The sequence below is a fragment of the Pseudonaja textilis genome, chromosome 2 (assembly GCF_049901715.1).
Source record: "Pseudonaja textilis isolate UNSWEBS1 chromosome 2, rPseTex1.2, whole genome shotgun sequence".
Taxonomy (NCBI): Eukaryota; Metazoa; Chordata; class Lepidosauria; order Squamata; family Elapidae; genus Pseudonaja; species Pseudonaja textilis.
Window position 1 is genome coordinate 90,925,279 of NC_141991.1, and position 21,939 is coordinate 90,947,217.

Sequence of the window (21,939 nt, forward strand, 5' to 3'; positions counted from 1 at the left end):
AAAAAGGTGCACAAGCAGCAGGGATGACCGCAGCCTGGAGAGGATTGTCAGGTAAAGGTCATTCAAAGGTGTTGGGGACTTTCACAAGGAGTGGACTGAGGCTGGAGTCAGTGCATCAAGAGCCACCACACACAGATGGATCCTGGACATGGGCTTCAAATGTCATATTCCTCGTCAAGCCACTCCTGAACAACAAACGTCAGAAGCGTCTTACCTGGGCTAAAGAAAAACAGAACTGGTCTGTTGCTCAGTGGTCCAAAGTCCTCTTTTCTGATGAGAGCAACTTTTGCATCTCATTTGGAAACCAAGGACCCAGAGTCTAGAGGAAGAATGGAGAGGCACACACTGCAAGTCTAGTGTGAAGTTTCCACAGTCTGTGTTGATTTGGGGAGCCATGTCATCTGCTGGTGTTGGTCCACTGTGCTCATTAAGTCCAGGGTCAATGCAGCCGTCTACCAGGAGATTTTGGAGCACTTCATGCTTCCTTCCGCAGACGAGTTTTATGGGGATGCTGACTTCATTTTCCAGCAGGACTTGGCACCTGCCCACACTGCCAAAAGCACCAAAACCTGATTCAATGACCGTGGGATTACTGTGCTTGATTGGCCAGAGAACTCGCCTGACCTGTACCCCATAGAGAATCTATGGGGCATTGCCAAGAGAAAGATGAGAGACACGAGACTGAACAATGCAGAAGAGCTGAAGGCCACTGTTGAAGCATCCTGGTCTTCCATAACACCTCAGCAGTGCCACAGGCTGATAGCTTCCATGCCACTCCGCATGCCACTCTGCATTGAGGCATTCAATCATGGCTTGAACTATCTTGCTTTGCATGTAATGAGTCTATCTCATATATTAGTTTCACCTTTTAAGTTGCATTACTGAAATAAATGAACTTTTGCATGATATTCTAATTTTTTGAGTTTCACCTGTGTAAGATAAACACAACCATCCCTAAAATGTGCCCATTCATCAGGAATTTGTGTCTATATTTTGTAGATCGGTTGGAAACAGTAAGCAAAATGATAACTAAACACAACTGTTTCCTCCAAACTTTTGTAGTTAGTTATCTTTCTTTAAAATAAAAAGGTCTTAGTTACCAATGTGCATGTCACTGTCAAAATCAGTCTTGAGATGTGAAGGCACTTTTTAGGTTGGCCATGGAGTTCTTATCGGTTGTTCCCTTATTTGGAACTAGAAAACTGCACCCAGTTGTTTTATCATCACAGAACTTTTTAGCTTTTGCAAAATGACAGGTATCAGTAGTTTTACTTGCATTGCTAACAGGAAGCAGTTTTATTTGTCTGGGAAGCAGTTTTGTTTGTGGCTCTTTGGAGTCACTGTGCCTATATTCCTACAATACAAGATGGTAGGAATGGATTCATGCAGCATACTACAACACGACTTGTTTAATGTCTTGATTAAGCCATGATTTGATACAAAATGCCAAGTCACAATGTAACTTTGTACAGAATCATAGTTATATAGGGCTGGAAGGGAACTTGAAGGTCTTCTCCAACCCACTGCCCAAGGCCACCCAAGTCCAATCCTCTGCCCAAGGCAGGAGACCTTACACCATCAGGGACAAATGGTATTAGCAATTCTCCCTAGCTTGGTGTTGTTTGCAAATTGGACGAGTTCCCCAACTATCCCCTCATCTAATTTATTATAAGAGTACTGGGACTAAGATAAAAACTTGAAATACCCTACTGCATATTTCCTTCCATGCTGATATAGGACTACATGCTGAGTGTGGTTGGTCGCTCTGCTCAATAGTAATTTGATAATGCTCATGGGTCATGTGTAAAAGGTGTGGATTTTAACTAACTGGGGATTTCTAGGACTTGAAATCCAGGCATCTTAATCTTCTCAGATGGAGAAACACAGATTTAATGAGTAACGATTCCCTTCGCTCCAGAGAAATCAGAATCATTGTTCATAGCATAAACAAGGCTTTGATCAGATGATCTGATATTAAGAAAATGGGGAAGGGGGGAAGGAAAGGTATCTGGCCATTAATCAAAAGCCATCGGCCCCTTGATTGCACCCGACTCTATACATTAATGTACGCGTGGCAGTGATACAGTTTTTTCGACTCTCCAAATTCTTCCGTTCGCACCAAAACCGCAGAATTCGCCAAGATCTGGATGAGAGCATCTGCAAAACTCCGCTTCTCCAGGAAAGGCGACGAGGAGGGAGGAGCCAAGGCCCCGCCTCGCCCATTTCCCCTCTGCAAGCGGGACAGGCGCATCGTGATTCGCGTAGCTTTCGCGTTGCACGAACTGGGGGCTTTCTGTGCCAGCGAGCGAGCGAGCAAAAAAAAAAAAAAAAAAAAAGCACGCATCTAAGCGGCGGGCGAGCTCGGTGGAGGCGACCTCGGTTCTTGGGCTGGGCTTCTCTTCGGCGAGCCGGTTGGCACGGACGGCTGACTGCGTTGCCTCGGCGACCTTTGGTTTGCGAAGCTGTATTTTAAGGATGGGTAGAGAGTGAAGCAGGAGCGGCCACGCCAGTTATTCGGATGACCCGAGTCAGGATGATATTAACGCGTAAGTATCGTCGCCGCCAAGTCCCCCGTTCACTTTAAGTCGCCTTCATCCCGCCGGTCAGGGCGAGGTTGGGCTCTAAAAGGCTTGTGAGCGTGTCTGGAGAACCGGACACCCGCTTTAAAGTGAAGGGGTGGAAAAATGGAGCGCGGTCAGAACTGTCGGAATTGCGGTGCGCCTCAACTACTTGGGCGATTCTTGAGCCAAGCGAAGTGAAGCGAAGCCGGGGAGGCTGGCGGTGGTGTCAGGATGAAAAACATGACAAGAGAACGTCCCAAAAGGGCTTTCAAAAGCAACTGGACTTTCTGCTTTTTTCTTTGAAGTCGTTTCGCTTCTCATTCGAGAAGCTTCTTCAGCTCTGACTGGGTGGTGAGGAGTGGAAGGATTTATACACCTTGCAGACATCTGGTAAGAACTGCAGAGGCTTCTTGAATAAGAAACGAAATGTCTTCAAAGAAAAAAACCAGTTGCCTCTTGAAAAAAAGCACCTTTGGCACAACCTTGACAGAGAATGATGGCAGAGAATCTCCACTGACAGGAGAACATGTGACTTCTTATGGCTTTGGGCTTGGCCACTGATGGATCCCTCCAAGGGAAAGAGGGGAGCAGGTTTCCTTGTGGAGAGGATCAGCCACAGTTTGGATTCCCAACGTTTGTGTCATTTCCTGAGGCTGAACCCTTGTACAGAATCTTATTGCTGAATAGCTTTGTTCGATCGGAGCTGTGTTGCAATTCAGTGATGCATCTCTGGATTGCAAGGTCGTCTGGTAGGAAAGGAAATAGAGATTAAAAAAGAAATGCAAGAGGCACAGTCCCATACATACTTTACATTCCATCCTTGTGGATCGTTTTTGAATATTCCTGAAGTGAATCCTTGACTGTTACTCCTTCGGCTAACCTTTCCTGACCTCAGGCTTGTGGTATGTGAGAATGTAGGCATCGTTCTTTAAAATTAAAATTTGACATTATTATATCCTTAAAGAGCCATGGCTGAGTTTAAGGGCGGGGGGATAAGAGCAGTTCTTTAGTATGTAAAATTAGCTTGGTTTTAAGCTTGAGTTCTTTTATGCAACTGAGCCTGTTGAGGAAATATGGAAAATATTTCTATACTGTTCTGTGCAGTTACTTAAGTTTCATTCTTTCTCAATCCATATAACTAAGAGATTTCGAGAATTCCATGGGGGTGGAAGGAAGATTACAATCTGCCTCTAAAAGCTATATTATTAGAAGAAGCTTCTGCTATTTTTAAAAGTATATAAAATCAGAATAAAGGAGATAAAACTGTGCATCTCTTTCTGAGTTTAGTTATGCATGAGAGAGATATTCGTGCACATGAGCACACACACATGCACACATTTTCAATAGCTATCTGCTTAATTACTTTTGCAGTTTTTCGTCTTACATACTGCATGAAAACAATGCTATTCTGGTATTACAGGGCTCTTGTATATAGAGCTTTATTGTTTGGATGCCTGTTAGGCAAACTCTGAGCCATAATATGATCCATGTTAATCTTATTTATTTCCCACCCTTCTGTCCTTGTCAGCAGTCTTAAAACAGAAGGTTGTCCAAAAAGTTTGTCAATGCAGTTGCTGATGGGCCATAGCTACTACCGGTACTAGGGGGATTGCGAATTCCAGTGCTTGGCATTTGTCTAATACAACACTTGTTGACTATTGTTCTGGAGCAGGCCATCCTGGGACATGATGGTGGGGGGGAAACATTGGGGTTAAGATTTTAAGGACAAAAGAAACAATAGGCACAAAGTTAATGGTTTGGCTTTTATGACAGCTGTAAATCCTGCAAACATTGTTGAATACTGTCAGCTTTTGTATTTTGCTGCTCTAATAGGACCATTCCAGGTAAAATGAAGAACCACAGTCAACATGTGTCAGGACAAATATAGTAGAGGAAAAGATATTTTTTACTGGGCAATAGAAGGGAAACTTACCAAATTTGCGTATAATACTATGTTGCCAGGAATAGCTAACACCCTAGATGATAGGCTCAAGATCCAGATGGATGTTGACAGATTTAAACACTGGGCCCTATTTAACAAAATGAAATTCAATGTAGAGAAAAGTAGTTTCTTACACTTAGGCAACCCCACCCCCAAAAGTACATATACAGACTGGGTGAAACCAGGCTTAATAGCAGTAACTGTGACAGGGATCTTGGAGTCTTAGTGAACAACCAGTTAAATATGAGCTAGTAGTGTGCGGCGGCAGCCAAAAAAGCCAATGCAATCCTAAATTGCATTAACAGAGGGATATAGTCAAGATCAAGGGAAGTACTAATACCACTCTGTAAAGCCTTAGTAAAATCACACCTAGACTACTGCATCCAGTTTTGGTCACCACACTATAAAAAGATGTTGAGACTCTAGAAAAAGTGCAGAGAGGAGCAACCAAGATGGTTAGGGAACTGGAGACTAAAACATATGAAGGACAGTTGTAGGAACTGGGCATGGCTAGTCTAGTGAAGAGAAGGACCAGAGGACACATGATAGTAGTGTTCCAATATTTGAGAGACTGCCACAGAGAGGAAGGAGTCAAGCTATTTTCCAAGGCACCTGAAGGCCAGACAAGGAATAATGGCTGGAAACTGATCAAGGAGAGATTCAACCTAGAAATAAGGAGAAATTTTCTGATAGAATGATCAACCAATGGAACAGTTTGCCTTCGGAAGTTGTGGGAGCTTCATCACTAGAGGCTTTCAAGAAGAGATTGGACTGCCACTTGTCAGAAATGGTGTAGGTCTTCTGCTTGGGTGGGAGGGGGTTGGACTAGATTACCTTCAAGGTCCTTTCCCACTGTTAATCTGTTAAGAATCTGTTACTGAGCTGATCAAACCGATGTCTAGATGCAACAAACAATATTATACAATTAACAATGCATTAACAATCTTAAATATATCTGATTGGAAATAACATCCAATTGATCTTCATTTCTCTTAGTAGTATTTTCATAGTCTTCATTGATTAATTTGAGCCTTTTTTCTCTTAGTGTTCATGCAATATGCAAGTGTTTTCATACAAATAATTCCTATGATATTTAAGTGTGTTGTTCATTGGTTTATTTTCACACATCAGCTCCATGTCTCTTGGTATGAAGTTTCTTTTAACTGTAAGGAAAGAAAGAGATCACAGAGAATAGATAGATGGTTATATTGAGAACAAATGTTGAACTGGGACATCTAAGTTCTGGGTAAAAAACTAAAAAGGTATTTTTTCTAAAAAATTGTTTCATAAAGTCTAACTCTACAGAAAGCTGAGATGTACAATGTTAATAATTTATGCCTGAAAGTGAGGACAAAATCTGCTTGGCTTTAGAAATAGCTATGTTCATATCCCAGATTGCAAGCAGATTGAGGAAAATACTATTGCAAACTTTGCCCTTCCATTTGTACAACTGGAAAAAGAGACATCTAGAAAACTTTAAAAAACCAGAATAGGGTAAAATCTGCAGGAAAGCTCAGTCAGTATGAGCATATTTCAAGAACATCATTAAGAAATTTTGGATTATGCTATGAAAATATTTCTTTAAAGAGCTTGTGATTTATTTATTTATTTTTGCCTTTGAGACTATGAGAAATGATGAAATTTGTACCAAAATTATTCATATCGTCAAATTTCAAACAGGTTGAGAGGGTTCAATGCAAAGGGCAGGGGGAGATAATAAAAATAACTTTATTTCTTTCTGAAGGTGGTGCAGCTGTTTGTTAGTTGGGATTGAGAAGATTAATTCATATGTCTTTTTTAAAAAAAATAAACAGTCTTTAAACCAATCAGCTAACTAATATAATTCATAAAATATCATTTTGTAACTGCTGAATATGAGGGAAAATGAGGTGGAATGAATGGTAAAATGTTTCCTAGATCTTGCCACCCATCCCAAGTGAGAAATAACTGCAGTCACTTTTATTGAGGCTAAGGATCTAGTCGCAAAGGTCACTCTGAGTTAAGCCTATGTTTGATGAAACCTTGAACCTAGTCTTTCTCCTTCCTTCCATTCTTGTCTGGCCACCATGTTCTATGTAAGTTATGAAAAAGGCAACAATTACTTTCTTCCTCTCTTCTCCTTTCTTTCTCTTTTGATATGGCTGCTGAAGTGTCATGATTTTAGTTCAGTAGAGGTTTAGAATGAAAGATCGGGATTAATGTTTTGCAGGGGATTTTGAACTGAGATAAGTGCAGGTTAGAGCTGTTTACTCCATTTCCTATAAATCTGTTCCAGATGTTTAACTTCTGGAACTGGAACTCACCTCTAGTAACTTTTAACAGACCAGTATGTGGTTTCTTGCCTGAATCATCATAGGTTGATAACAGAGTTATTTAACACTTTATCCTTAAAACGTGCCTACTTTCAGTTCCTGTTTTTTGTTTTTTGGATGGTTATGCATTCATTCTGATCTTTCTTCCATGTGTGATAGTAATGTGATAGTGTTCCTTGTTATTTCCTCATCTTTTTTTTTTATTTTGGCTCATTTTATTTTGGCTCACTTACTTCTGCTTCTACTTTTGAACACATTGAATACTTCCATGGGCTCCTAGTTAACTCATAATATATACAATTCTTTATACAACAAGTAATGGACAAAGTTTGCAGGTCTCAAAGTTTGCAGTTATAGACAATGGACAAAGTTTGCAGGCAATACACTGAGTTTGCAGGTGGACTTTGCACTTATCTAGTAACTATCACACAATTAATTTATACTCTCCTCTGCAAAAAAATGAGATCATCAACTAAAACCTAGCAATGTTATATTTTTATAATTGGAAACCTCTAGTATTCAACCACTGCCTAATATTCCCTTTGGATGTGGTGTATTTAAATATGTTTTTCAATAAATGACAATTGCTTACATTTGGGTGACATGTGAAGACATAAATCTGGATTTGCAAATTCATTGGTTTGATTTATATATCACATTATGCTGAAGCCAAAGAATTCCATGCAAAGAGAGGAAAGGAGTCCCCTTATTGATGTTGGTGCATTTTAGGTTCTATTCCTAAATATAAAGTATGAATGCCTTTTATAGAGCCTGCCTACCTTATAATTCAATTCTTAATCCGCATTGTACTTTGCTTATGTGCTTTGATTCGGAATTACATACATAAATAATTAAATGTGTACAGTTGGACTAATTGGAGAGGTGGATGAAAAACTAACCTGTACATTGAAAGTGAAAACTGCAAATAATTCATCAATTTATAGCTTTCTCTGATTTGACAACTCTGTGCTGATCATGTTGGAGAAAGTTGCACAATAATGGTGCATTCCCTTTGTAGTTCTGGTGTGCATAGGACAACAAAGGTGTATCCTTTCTCCCTAACTATCAGAGTTTGCACTGAAGCCTTCAACCCTGAATATCTTGGTAATTCAACTTGTACCAGAACTATAACGTAAAGTAGATTAGAGAAAAGAACTGTTTTCATAAGGGAACCTAATAACTTGCAATGTTTTCTCATTTAGATATGATGAGCCTTTACTGTCCTAGAAACACGCTTGCATTTTTAAGGCAACTGGTGAATGTTCCATAGTTTTCAGAATTCCGATCCCTCTTTTTCCTGTGAGGATGTTACATTATTACAGCTGCAAGATTTCTATTAATTAGTACCAAATGACTGCCATTTGGTTGTAATTAATCGCTGCATACCAAGTAATATACATGGAGAGTTGTGCAATTAAAATCCTTAGAAATAGGTGGAGGATAATGAAAGTGATTATTTCTTCAAAATGAACTATTTAAAGATTAAATTATTATTTAAAGAGAAATAGACTATTTATCAAAGCATTAGCATGCCAAGATCTCTCAAACAAAATTTTGGGGTTTTTAAATTATGTTTTTGTTGGTTGAGTTTGATACTATGTGCTTTTTCTGTGGTGGAACACTTTCTGTATAACAATCCTCTGCTATTTTGCATTACTGTGTTTTTAGAGGCAATTACATATTCAAATGCTTCCACACTCTGTTTTGGGTCATACTGATAGATCTATAATGAGCAATGGTGGGATTCAACCGATCTTACTACCAGTTCGGTAACTACGTTTTGTGTACGCATGTGCTGTGCAAAGTAGCGGAGGTTGAAAAAACAGGAAATAAAGGACAGGTAAGAGCCCAGATGGGCGGGTGGGCCAAACAGCAGCAAACACAGAATCAGTTCAGTGTTTGCTGCTCTTCAGAGCTACCGGTTCTATAGAGCTGGGCAGAACTGGTAGCATCCCACTCCTGATAATAAGCATATGAAGAGTAATATATTACAAAAGCCTGTTTGAGGTTAGGGATTATTTTGGTGAAGATACTAAAACAAGCAGATTGATTCTGAATTAGTAGCATGACATAATGACAATCGTTTTTCTTCCTTAATATTGGAATATCAATCTTTAAAGTTGTTTTCTGATTCTTTCTTTCAGAAATTGAAGCCAAGGAAGCCTGTGACTGGCTGAAGGCTGCTGGTTTCCCCCAGTATGCTCAGATGTTTGCAGGTATTGCTACAGTGCTTGCAATAAGAAATAAGTTTATATTGCATAATATTTTATATATAATTATAAAATAATTATAATTATTTGCAAGGAGAAACCCAAGCCCTTTCTAGCAAATCTTTACCTACATTTAATGTATGATCTTTAGTAAACAAATGCCAACATATAGAAAGTCATTTTTGCAGGTTCCACCAGTATAGAAAATAAATAAACTAGGCAAAGAATTGCTATCCATAAACTTGGTTAATATTAACAAATAGTGTTGTTGTGACACAGAACTGGGGAAACTTTAACATCCCCTCCCATTTAAAGTTCTGCTTCATATAGATATGATATAGTAATATAGTCTTAGGAAATGAAACATTATCTCCATATCAGTGTGGTAATTGGACTCTAGAAATAATATTTTATATTATGCAAACTTTAAGCAGGCTTCCAAAAGATACGAAGGTCTGTCTGATAAACAATGCAAGAATAAGTGTAACGCACACCTTTAGTGTCAGAATTGACAGTCTCATTAAAAAAGATGAATGGGCTTTTAATTTTATGTCTGTATTTTTAAAAAACAAATTAACTGGAAAATGACCACATTGGTACCTAGTTATTTTAAAATGACTGGGAGAGGGGTATCAGAAAAAGTTATGTCTCTTGTTTTCAGATGTCTTCTTTCAGAGATAGATAAATAGTTACTGACTTAGAAAGAAGCAGGTTAAGAGTTCTTCCTATTATCCTCATCCACCTCACATTGCAATGGATATAGGGTACTGCTTATTTGTTTATTGGACAATAGATACTTTACATATGACACAGCTAAGACTCAGCCTTTGTTCTCAAATAATCTTGTTCAAGCTGTCGCCCAGTAAAATTTGAATACCTATGGAAGAGTAGACTTTTCAGAGATAGTACTCTGGTTTTCTCCTTAAAGTCTTCCTGGGCATGTCTTCAGGTTCAGCATCAACAGAAACAAGGATAATAATTCAATCAGAGCAATGAGTGTTATAGATAATTCAAACTGAAAAATTCATTTCAGAGATATGAAGCAAAAAAGTCAGACTAGAGGATATTGCAGTTCATGAGAAATAAGACAATGAACAAACCTGTATCAAAATAGCATAAAATAAATTTACAAAGATTATAGGGGAAGAATGTTTATAAAGCAGGTTAGGCCTGATTTGGGTCTAGTCTTGTAGAATGCATTGCTGAGTGAGTATTTTATGCAGTAGTAATAGACACTTGAATGTCTAATTCTTAAAATGTATCTGTCATAGAAATTCATGATTCCTAGTTTTTTCCTGGTTAATATACTCTATAATTCTTACATGCAAGTATTGTGTCCTGATTCATAAATTTGTTTATTTCCAGAGACTTTTATCATTTTAAGTTATGTTGTTTACCCTAACTTTAGAAATGTTAAATAAAAGTGAAAGCATAGTATTTGGAACTTGTTTTTCAGATATGCAGTTTCCAGTTGACATAAAAACTGTGAGGAAAGATCATGAATTTTTAGATCAAGATGCAATAGAATCTCTCTACAGGTAAACTTTGGTCTGAATTTTCCTTTGGCTTAGTAATAGATGTCTAGGACTGATAACTTAAGGCTTTAATTAAGTGAATCACTTCATGAAGTGAGTGGGCTATGATTAATATCTTATATCTTACTTTGTTTCTGTTTGGATGTCTGGAGGAATATGGATTGCTGTTGTATGCAATATATGTGTCCCAACTTCAAAACATATGGTTTCAGTGGACTTTTGTAAGAAAAAAAACTCCTTGCAGCTACAGAGTTCCCTTGAAGCAATGAAAATATTTTTTAATGCATCAAGTGTGTAACATCTAGAAAAAATGAATTTTGGTAATTTCAGTACACAGACAATCATTACAATTGGCAAAGTACAATCTTATTAATTTCTGATCTGTGCAAAGTTTGTTGTCCAAATATGAGCTTGACAATAACGTGGAAGAATTTAGGTAGTGTCAGCAAATTTGTTAACTGGATTTAAATCATTTTGTCAAATATTTCAGGGTACACATCTGGAAAAAGAACAATTGATGGATGCTCATACTTTTTCCATTGCACATGAAATTTCAGAATCTAGGATGCAATGCTCAGATATTTTTTTTTTTACAGTACTGTAGATAAGAGGCTTTAGGTCAGAGTGATGCATAAGTTTATATAGGTCCAGGAATACATTTGAGTAGCATGCTAGAAGCTGGACACCAAAAAATAGCAAGTGGGCCTAGGACAAAGTAACTTCTCATTTACCATCTGTGTAGTAGAGTGTGCATGTATTGGATTTAGGATTCAGGGAGACCCACTTCAAAATTTATCTTTGGGTCTCTCAAGTGTTTCTTTCAAACTCATATAGGTCTAATATCCACATTGTGCATCTTTGATGTAGATAATATGCTTTCTCCTTTGGATTAACTGTTACTACTCCTATCATCAAGCTTGAAAGAAAATCTATTCTAAGTGCACTTATTTTTAACTATTAGTACTATTGCTTCGTACTGGAAATGAACGCACCACAGAATGAGGCAAGACAGCTAAATTGATTGCTCAGGCTTTATTGAATTCATGCGCTAATAGTGAATGAACCACTCAGCCGTGAGGTAACAGCTGTTGGCCTGTTTGACAGCTCCTTATATAGTCAGCTGTCAAACTACCGGCCAATCAGGTTGTGGCAGGGCGCCCCCTGCTGGAAACCGGACCAGAGGGGGAACTCAGAACATAGCATTCCTTCCCACCTCGACAGCGCATGCGTAGTCTTTGCGGTAGGCTGGGCGGCGTTGGATCCTAGTTGATCTGCGCAGCGATGGCTCGTTGGATGTGGCAGGAACCTCTTCGGCTGGAACCTCTTCAACCGGAACTTCCGACTGGTGTAGTTGGACCTCTGCTTGTGATTCCTCGACCCATGGCCTCTCTGGTCAGTGTGGCTGCTGGCGTGTTGCTGGTACAGACGGTCTTGTGTTGGTTCCTGAGAACTCATTGTTCTCCCTAGTTAATACAGCTCATGGCCTCAGGTTCCCTCACCCCCTTAATTGATTAATGTGGCATCTCCAGGTCCAGCCATCCTCTAACTTCACAATATACCAACATGGTCCGGTTATGCTCGTTATGGACGTTGGTAGCCACAGGGTATTACCATTATAGTTTCTTGCAAATACCTCGCAAATACATCAAATTCCCTGGTGTTGCTATGTGAGTCAAGGGGCTTGTCTGGTGAATAGGCAGGATGCAGCCTGCCTAACACTGTTCTAAGTCTTCGGCCCATTGATAATTCTGCTGGGCTATGATTTGTGGATGGACACGGAGTAGAATGCTGAATTAGTAGATACTGGGCTACTCTAGTTGGCCATGGCCCTGGGCCCATCTTTGCCAGAGCCTCTTTCACAGATCTTACCTCTCGTTCTGCCATATCATTACTAGAGGGATTGAAAGGAGCAATTAATGCATGTCTTATGCCTAAACTAATGAGAAACAGCTCAAAACTTCTTGAGGTAAATTGTGGCCCATTATCTGATACAATTAGATCAGGAAGCCCATGGGTGGTGAACACCTTTTGTAAAGCTAAGCTGACAGTTTCAGATGTTGTAGAGGTCATGAAAACTACCTCAACCCACTTGAAGAAAGCGTCTACTAAGATGAGAAAGGTCTGGCCTTGGAAGGGCCCTGAAAATCAATGTGCAGGCATGACCATGGACATCTGGAGGCTTCCCACTCTCTTACTGGGGATTTTGGGGGTAATGGCCTAGTTTCCTGACACTCCTGACACTGTGACACACATTCAGATATTGCCTGGTCCATCCCTGGCCACTACACATAACTTAGGCCTAAGGACTTCATACGAACGATGCCCGGGTGACCCTTGTAGAGTGCCTCCAGTACGTGCTTTTGTAAGGATGAGGGAATTACCACTCTACTCCTCCATAGTAAACAACCCTTGCTGCAAGACAGCTCTTGTTGCCTTATTTTGAAGGAATGACCATCAGCAGGCACAGACTCTTGTGGCCATCCCTTTTCACCGAGTCCAGAATTTGCCTTAAGAGTCTGTCTTTAGCTGAATGGGCAGCAATGTCTGCAGCAGTCAGTAGGAAGTCCTGTTGATGGTCAATGAGGAGGATGGATTCCTCAGCCTCCTGGTCCTCTGCTGCAGCTGGAATCGGGCACCTGCTGAGGGCATCATCATGGCTGACATGTTTGCCCAGCCGATATGTCAGTGTGTATGAGTATGCTGCCCCCCAAAAACCCCACCTTGTCATTCGAGGGGAGAGTATTTGAGGAGTCTGTTTATCCCAAGCGAATAAGCCTAGTAAGGGCTTATGATCTGTGATAAGTTCAAACTTATGTCCATAAACATACTCGTGGAAATGTTTAATACCAGTAATGGCAGGAAGGGCCTCACGATCTATTTGGCTATAATTGCGTTCTGCTGGTGATAGGGTCCTAGAGAAAAACGCTATAGGGGTCTCAGAGCCATTAGGCAGTCTATGACTCAAAACCGCCCCTACTCCATATGGAGAAGCATCGCATGCTAAACTAATGGTAAGCATTTGTTAAACTGTACGAGAACAGAGCCTGGAGTTAACAAGTCCTTCACAGCCTTAGAAGAGCTAGCCTCTTTCTTGCCCCAAGCCCAAGGTGATTTTTTTATCTAAAAGTCTGTGTAGGGGGGTTCAGCTACTGATGCCTTGTGAGGAATGAAAATGGCATAGAAATTCAGTAGGCCAAGGAAAGCCTGCAGTTCAGTTTTGTTGTTTGGAATGGGAGCGTTTTTATGACTTGGACCTTAACTGTCGTGGGATGAATTCCAGCAGCATCGATCAGGAACCCCAGGAACTCCACCTTAGGTACGCCCAAATGGCACTTACTCTTTTTTAGTTTCAAACATGTTGCCTGGAATCTCTTAAAAACTTCCCTTAGGCTGTCTAAAAGTGCCTTTTCATCTCTAGCTGACACAATAATGTCATCAAAGTATGGAACAACTCCAGGGATGCCTTGTAAGAGTTGTTCCATTAGGGACTGGAATATCCCAGGGGCAGCACTAATGCCAAATTGTAGCCTATTGCATCTGAATGCCCCTCTATGTGTTACTATAGTCTAGGTTTCTGCAGTGGCTGAGTACATGGGAAGCTGCTGATACACTTGAGCCATGTCAAGCTTTGCAAAAAAAATTCCGTTACCCAGTGAATACAACAGATGTTGCACCACAGGCACTGGGTACGCACTTTGCTGTAATGTCAAATTAAGGGTTGCCTTATAGTCAGCACACACCCTGACTGATCCATCAGCCTTGAGTGGCATGACAATTGGGGTCTCCCAAGGAGCGTGATCTATTGGCTCTAATACCCCTTGTGATATAAGCTTATTGAGTTCAGCATCGATTTTTGGGTGGAGTGCGAAGGGCACTCGCCTGGCTTTCAATCTCCTAGGCATAACTGAAGGGTCTAAATTCAGTGAAATAGGTTTCCCTGTATATTTACCTAGGTGATTGTCAATTCCTTTGCCAGTCCGTCTATGGTGTCAGTGCTTTGTCCATTTGTGGCATGCACTCCACTTATGGCCAGACCTAGGGATTTGAACCAGTCAAGGCCCAGTAAACTTGGCAATGCCCTTTCCACAACTATTAGTGGGTGACAGCCTTCGAATTGTTTGAAAACTACTGTCACTTTAGTGAGACCCAAAATGGGAATTGTATTCCCTTGATCATCTCTTAATGTGAAGGAACAGGGTCTTAATCTTTTCTTTGCCATTTTGGGAACCAATCGTTTGATTGTGCTCCAACTAACCAATGAAAAAGAAGATCCTGTGTCAGCCTCCATTTGATAATCCTGTCCCTCAATTTGCACTGAAATATTTTTTTTTTCTTTAGTAATAAGTTTTTTTGCCCTACTCTGGGGTTGATGTGTCAATTATCCCTTTGGATGGTGAAATACTCTTCCTCCAACCTAGGGACTTTTCTAGGGGTCCCCTTCATTTGTCCTTGTTTTGCCTGGACTCTGTCATCAGGCAGGATAGCTCTGCACTTCCTAGCTAAATGGCCTCTCTTTCCACAGCGCTGACACTTTGCAGTTCGAAATCTGCAGGCTGCTCACGGATGGTTTCCTCCGCACCCTATGCAGGATTGTGCCTGGGCTGTTTTTGTGGATTGCCAATTATTACCTGATGCAGTCTTCAGCCGGTGGATGTCATCATCCCCTGGTAGATCGGGGTCTTCCTCTGTAGCCTCTTCTTGGTGGACAGCTAAAGTTTTTCTCCCCGAAGCTGGGCTGCTCGCGCCATGAATCTCTACCGTCAGCTTGTTGGATGACTCTGCAGCGCAGGCTTCGTCCAATGCTGATTGTTGTGTCAGGTCAGGCTTTGCTGGTAGTCTGCGCTGGATTTGGAGGTCTTTTAACCCACAGACTAAGATCCAGCAAGGCATCATCTAGCTCTTTAAACTCCCAATGGAAAGCAGCTGTTCGGAAACCTGCCATAAATTGTTTAACAGTTTCCCACTCAGCTTGCTCGTGCTGGCGAAATGCGTGCCTTTGGGCAATTCGTGAGGGAGTGGGAGTGTAATGGTTCTTAAGCTTTGCCATTAACGCCTCCCAGGTGACAGAATTCAGGGGCTGAGGTGCTAACAGAGCTCTGGCTGTGTCAAACATTTGTTTGCCACAGAAATTTAGAAACAGCGCCCTTCGCCGGCTGCCTGTCAAATCCACCAGATCGTTTGCCTCTAGGAAACAATCAAAATGCTCAATATATGACTCCCAAGTCTCTGTTGATGCATCAAATGGCGCGAATGAATTTAACGCTGCCATTCTGAACAGCTTCACAGAATCCTTGGTCCTTAGACAGGTGACTGGTGGATTTTATCGAGCTCCCTCAGTGTGACTTTGCTCTTTTTGTATGCCCTTCTGGCTTGTTTGGGTCTCTCTGCCACAGTGATCAGCTCTTTTGGTTGCCCCACAGGAGGACTTCAAGCTTGCCTAATGCCTCGAGGGTGGCAATTCCACCTTCGTCACCAGTGCTTGGTACTGGGAATAAACGCACCACAGAATGAGGTGAGGTGGCTAAATTGGTTGCTCAGGCTTTATTGAATTCGCGCGCTAACAGTGAATGAACCACTCAGCCATGAGGCAACAGCTGTTGGCCTGTTTGACAGTTCCTTATATAATTGGCTGTCAAACTACAGGCCAATCAGGTTGTGGCTGGGTGCTCCCTGCTGGAAACCGGACCAGAGGGGGGAACTTCAGAACATAGCAACTATAGTACTATATTATTAGAAAATGGAAGATTGCCAGGTAATGGAGGGATTGCCATATTACCAGTTCTTAAGTATCTGCAGTGGTTTTCTTCGGGTTGTAAATTATATTTGTGGAGTTGTGTTTAATAGTACTGAGAATAATAGTACTGAGAATAAGAATAATGAGAGGGAGTAAGGGCTCAGTTTTCTATATGGTTCCTATTTTGCTTTTTTTGGTAGATCCCAAAGCCATCTCCTGCTGCAGATATTGAAAATTCTTGGCATGCTTTCTTAAACCTAATGAACTGAAATATAAGCCTTAAAGTAGGCTTATTATAATGCTATAGTGTTATGATAAATAAAAACAAATAAAAAATTCTGCCACAAGAAATAAAAAGAGACTATTGTGATTTTGTCCATGTGTGTGACACAACTCCACCCACTTGTCATTGCTCCACTTAATATTGGATTTTCCGTTTCCCCCTCAAAAAACCATCTGGTCACCAAAAAAAATCCTCACAAGACCTTGTTCATTTTTCAGATTAAACATGACTAAGAAGTCAAATCATTCAAGATTATTTTCTAAAGAGACAAACATCAGGGTGCCAATATTTCTTGCTCTTGCTCCATGGAAAAAACATGTGAGAATATCACTCAACTGAATAATGGCCCAACTTGTTTCATCCCAAGCTCCTTGTCTTTATGATGTTTTATCGTGCCACCTCTAATAATTAAGGGTTGCTAATGTTTAGGAATATTCATATTCAAATTTTAACCAAAGAATTAATCTGAAAATCAGCCATTAGAATTTTTCTGGAAAGAGCTTGAATAAAATGCTGCAGGTGGTTAAGTGGTGCTGAAATATTGCCAGAGCAGCTGAAGTGTTTTACATATATGTTATAATTATGTTATTTTTTCTTTTGGAAAGCAGCAATCTTCCCATTCATTACACAACTACCAACTATACCTCAGGGGACTTCAAGAATAATTGCTTAAATTGCAAACAAATTGCACAATAATATTTTAAGCTACTTCGTCCATAAATATATTGCTGGAAGGCTATTTGTAGCAAATTTCCAAAGCAATTTTAAAATGCATGTGAAGATTAAAAGAGCAAGTGAATTCTCAGAGATCCTGATATGAATTGACAACCTTTCCATTCCATTCACTGGAATTATATGCCACTGGAATTCTTGACCATTCTGATTTTGAATATTTTGTATATATTCAACCTTTGAAAATCAGATTTGAAATAAGATAACGATATTACAAATGGTTTAAAAAATAGCAACCAAAAGCACATATAGAAGTCATCCTGACTTAATGATAGTTCTTGGTACTGGGAACTCTATCACTAAACCAAATGGTTGTAAAAATGTGACATCATGTGACTACTGACTTATGATGGCAATTGTAGCAGTTCCAGTTGCCATCTTTAAGTGAAACCTGCCCAGTCATTAAATGTAATATCGCTATTTGCGACTTCCTACTGTTTTCCCCTATTGGCTTGTCAGAAGCCAACAGTGAAGATCACAAACAGTGATCATATGATTGCAGAATGTTGTGACTGGAGCAATTGCAAAATGCCTGCAAGGCACCTGAATTGCAGTCTCAGGATAGTTGCAACTAGTGTGGTAAATGTTTGTCAGTCTAGAGCATGAATCTGAGATTTAGCAGTTATTGGAAAAATGACACACTTCTTTGGAGTCTGCAACAGTTTTAATTTTTTTTTCATTTACTGTACAGAATGAAAAGATAATTTATTAATAACTGCTAATATGTCAAATAGAGAATATTTATTTCACTTGAATAGACAGTAAGTGGTTCGCAATTTAAAAGTCATGGGGAAGTTTTTAATCCAGTGGAAAAAGTTCACTGGACTAAAAGAAAAAAAAACTATGCTTGAGTATTCCCATTTTCTTATATTTGAATGAAACGCCTGAAAATCTGTATCAGAGAACTCCCCCTATCCTCCACACCAACTCATATTGAATTGAGTTTAATTAGGATGGCCTATTGAATAAGATGAGACTATTTTGCTGTGAGGGTTGTGTCCCTTTGTGTCTGAATGGAATGTGACTGAGGGATGCCTTTGCTGGTGAAATAAATTCTGAATATCATTCACAGGACTACAGTACTTCACCGAAAATGTGTAAATTTTGCTTTATGTTTCTTTTGTTATTCATTTAAAAATGCAGATAATAATGATACTGGAAATAGCAATAACCTTTTTATATATTGGATGAAAGACTTCAAGTAACAATCTTTTTCTTAAAATTCAATAGCTTTGTCAGGCCTTTTTTTTTTGTTATTAATGCACACCTTGATGCCTATTTCCTTGTATGAGTTTCTAAAAACATTAAGAAGCAAACAATGTGAGAACTATCTCCAGTGGAACAGCTAAAACAAAAAACAAAGAGATGATTTTGCTTATAATTTGTGGAATATTTAAGAACAGAAGACAACCAAGATTATAGAACTTTGTCTTTCTTTATTTTCTCCAGACGGTTAAATACCTTGAATAAGTATGCAGAAATGAAGATGGAAATAAGTAAGCCAAGAAAGCGGGTATGTTTATCATTCATGAAAAAATGTTTACCATAAAGTGAAAGACATTTGTATGCAAGGTTATGCTTGCCTCAGGATTACATGTCAACCTTTGCTTGTAGTTAGTTATGAATGAGGCTGTTGTATTACCTACCTCTGGCAAAGACCATTACTGGCTTGTCCATGGTCCATCATGTCATCTACTCACAACTTTTATTCTTATTAACCAAACAAATGAGGCTAAAATCATCTCCAGTACATTACATTTGTCCTTCTGAATCTGCTCATGGACATATGACTATCAGCATTAAAAAAACCAGTGGTTATAAGCAGATGATTTGAAAAATCTTTAAAAAAACAAACATCCTATACCCAGTAGGAGATTATTCAGAGGCTGAATGGAACAAACTACCTTGGGGCAATTGGTTGTCTTCATGGCTAACTGATTACTTGATAGAATCATATAGAAATTTGTTTCTTGACATATTATTTACTATAAAGACTGCTTTCCTGCTGGTATTAATTTTCAGTTATGAATATAGTCTGAAATATTTTATCCTAAATACCATCAGTACACTCTATTCCCTCTGTAATATTGATGATGTTAAATGAGGTGAGTGTGTTTTGAGATATAATATTCTTAATTACTATATTTTAAAACTAAAATGGATATAGTTAAAAACAACATTGGGCTAGATTTTTTTCACCCAAGCATTTTTTATATACAAGATATGTTTGTGTGTGCTTGTGTGATAAAAGTATTAACAAATTTATATCTGCAGCATTACATGATTTTACCAATTCATTTATTGCATCTATAATGTTAAATGGCTCAATCATCTCTTCTAATTTCATGGAAGACCATAAAGATATGGCTCTTTCCCAAATACTGACTAGGATGGAGGCTGAGTCAAGATACTCACTGATGTAGTACCTGGTAGGAAGGATGGTTTTGTTATGATTCCTGTTTATATTAATTATTGTCAGCTGCCCAGGATCATTGTATGAATTAGGTAGCCATATTAATTCTTTAAATAAAATAAATAATAAAGAAATTACTAAATTTATGTAATATTTAACTGTTGAATTCCCAGAAGTTCATTAAAGGGTATCTTGATTTGAAACTCTTTCACTTAAAAGGCAATGTTTAGGTTGAACACATTTGTTTGAAAGTTGCAAAAAGAAGATGTTGCATACTTAAATAAAATATTCCAATGCTGTTCTCAAATATTAAAATCAGGTGAATTTGCTTGCTTTGCTAGAGCTGTATATGTCTATAAATGAGCTATACAAATATAGCAGTAGGATTGCCATTTTTTTCTCTTCTAGCATTAGCCTTTAAAAAAAAATGAAATTGTAAACTGTGAACCATATTGAGCCTGCAGCAGTCATCTTCCATTTCTCAAGTTGCCACACAGCTCGGGGGAGGGGGAGAGGAATGGAATGCCAACTAGCCAGAACAATTGCTATCTCATGGGAACCAAGGTTGCTCCCAACAGGTGCTGGCCAGAGACTGAAACCAATCGCCAAGCAGACACCAGAACACCTAATTGTGACACTAGGGGAGGGGGGAATCTCTAACTTTTAATTATACTGAAACTGTAGGAAATAACTACAGCTGGTGTTAGGGTCATCCATGCCAAAATGATGTACTCAATAAAGCAGTTCTTTGAGGAAGCTGAAAGTCTCAGAGTGCTGACTTGTTTGGGTTTGTTAGTCAGAACCTTGACAGAAACATTAGTTTGGAAAATGAAACAGTTAATGCTATTTTCAGTTCTTGATTATCTATGTGATATTATGTATTAAATTTCTTTGTTTGCTTTAAGAGTGATGAATCTGAAGATGAAGAACCTTGTGCAATAAGTAACAAATGGACTTATGAGAAAGGTACCAAAAGATGGTCCCATCTGGAAAACATAAAGGTTTCTTGTGCACTAAGACCTGATAACTTGAGACTTAAAAGCAACGGCAGTGGGGATATTATCTTTTCAGCTCAAGGAGACATTCACGAGAAATCTTCAGTTCATAGTTCTAGCAGTGGCGATAGTGATATCATTAATTTTCCCAAGATTTGTGGGGATGTTGAAACCAGCAGAAGCTCTTCAACCTGTTCCTCAAATAAATTGGCATCCCCTGAATCCGTTTCCAGTTGCTCTCCTTCTGTTACTGAGACCTTAAATATGACAAGTGAGGACAAGAACTTGGATAAACTATGCCATAAAAAAGGAAACAGTTTCTTAAAGAAAATGGAGAAGCTGCGCTTAAGAAGTGGCACCTGTAAGAAACAAATGCATTTGAAGACCAAATTCAACATTAGTGAGCCTATTCTTTTAGAGGGATTGAGTGAAGAAAAGTTGAGAAGCTTAAATTGCATAGATATTTCTGATGCACCAGGCAGTCGGGTGATGCAGCCTTCTTACTATCCTCAGAGCTGTAGTAGCAGCAGCAGCAGCAGTCAGTCTGGAGACAGTAGCACTGTGAGCACCCCAAGCCCAGTCAGCAAAGTAAGGAGACACAGTAAAAGAGGAGGAATGTACGCTGAAGAGTTTGATCCCAGCAAACTTTCCTTAAGGAGTGATTTTTCTGAGCAGAACTTCAACAGTGAGATATGTTTGCACAAAAACAAAGTATTTCAGGTACCACAAGGTCATAAGCCTGGGACTTTCCCCAAAGCGCTTACATATAGTCTGTTATCTCCAATAGACAATACCTCAGTAAACTGGAGAACGGGGAGTTTTCATGGATGCCAGAGAAGCAGGGATAAGATTAATTCTCAGGAGACTGAAGGGTCATGTGACTCTCCTTCACTGATGGATAACAGGCTGAGTGTATATGACAATGTGCCAGAAAATCTTCACAAAATGAATTCACCAGAGACTGATGATGATGATGTCTTTACGGAATTAGACAATGTTATGGAACACGTGAATGGACTCAGGAAGTTGGTCAGCCAATGGACAGAGAAATTATCTGATGATGGCGACTCTGATTCTGCAAGCTACTCCAACCAATCCACTTCTCCATGCCCATCATCTCCTAAGGAAATCCTTCTTGAAATTAAAAAGCATTCAGAAGAAAAATCATCAGAGTTGCCAAATACTGATGGTGAAGACAGCTGCCGACATCTTGGCGAACAGG

General features: G+C 39.5%; 1 protein-coding gene across 3 annotated transcripts in view; it reads left to right on the forward strand.

Annotated features, from left to right (window-relative positions):
* Positions 1 to 21,939, forward strand: part of LOC113433659 (rho GTPase-activating protein 7-like) — a 94,993-nt gene that overhangs the window by 51,499 nt on the left and 21,555 nt on the right. Inside the window, exons 1-5 of one of the 3 annotated variants that reach the window (XM_026696338.2) lie at positions 2,218 to 2,546; positions 8,960 to 9,031; positions 10,482 to 10,563; positions 18,759 to 18,822; positions 20,628 to 21,939. The exon at positions 20,628 to 21,939 is cut by the window's right edge and continues 64 nt beyond it. In XM_026696338.2, the coding sequence (XP_026552123.2) occupies positions 2,519 to 2,546; positions 8,960 to 9,031; positions 10,482 to 10,563; positions 18,759 to 18,822; positions 20,628 to 21,939 (1,558 nt within the window). In that variant the 5' untranslated portion in view covers positions 2,218 to 2,518. Of the gene's footprint in view, positions 1 to 2,217; positions 2,547 to 3,359; positions 3,464 to 8,959; positions 9,032 to 10,481; positions 10,564 to 18,758; positions 18,823 to 20,627 lie in introns of those variants that run through there. The other 2 variants (XM_026696339.2, XM_026696337.2) reach the window with 2 other exon arrangements.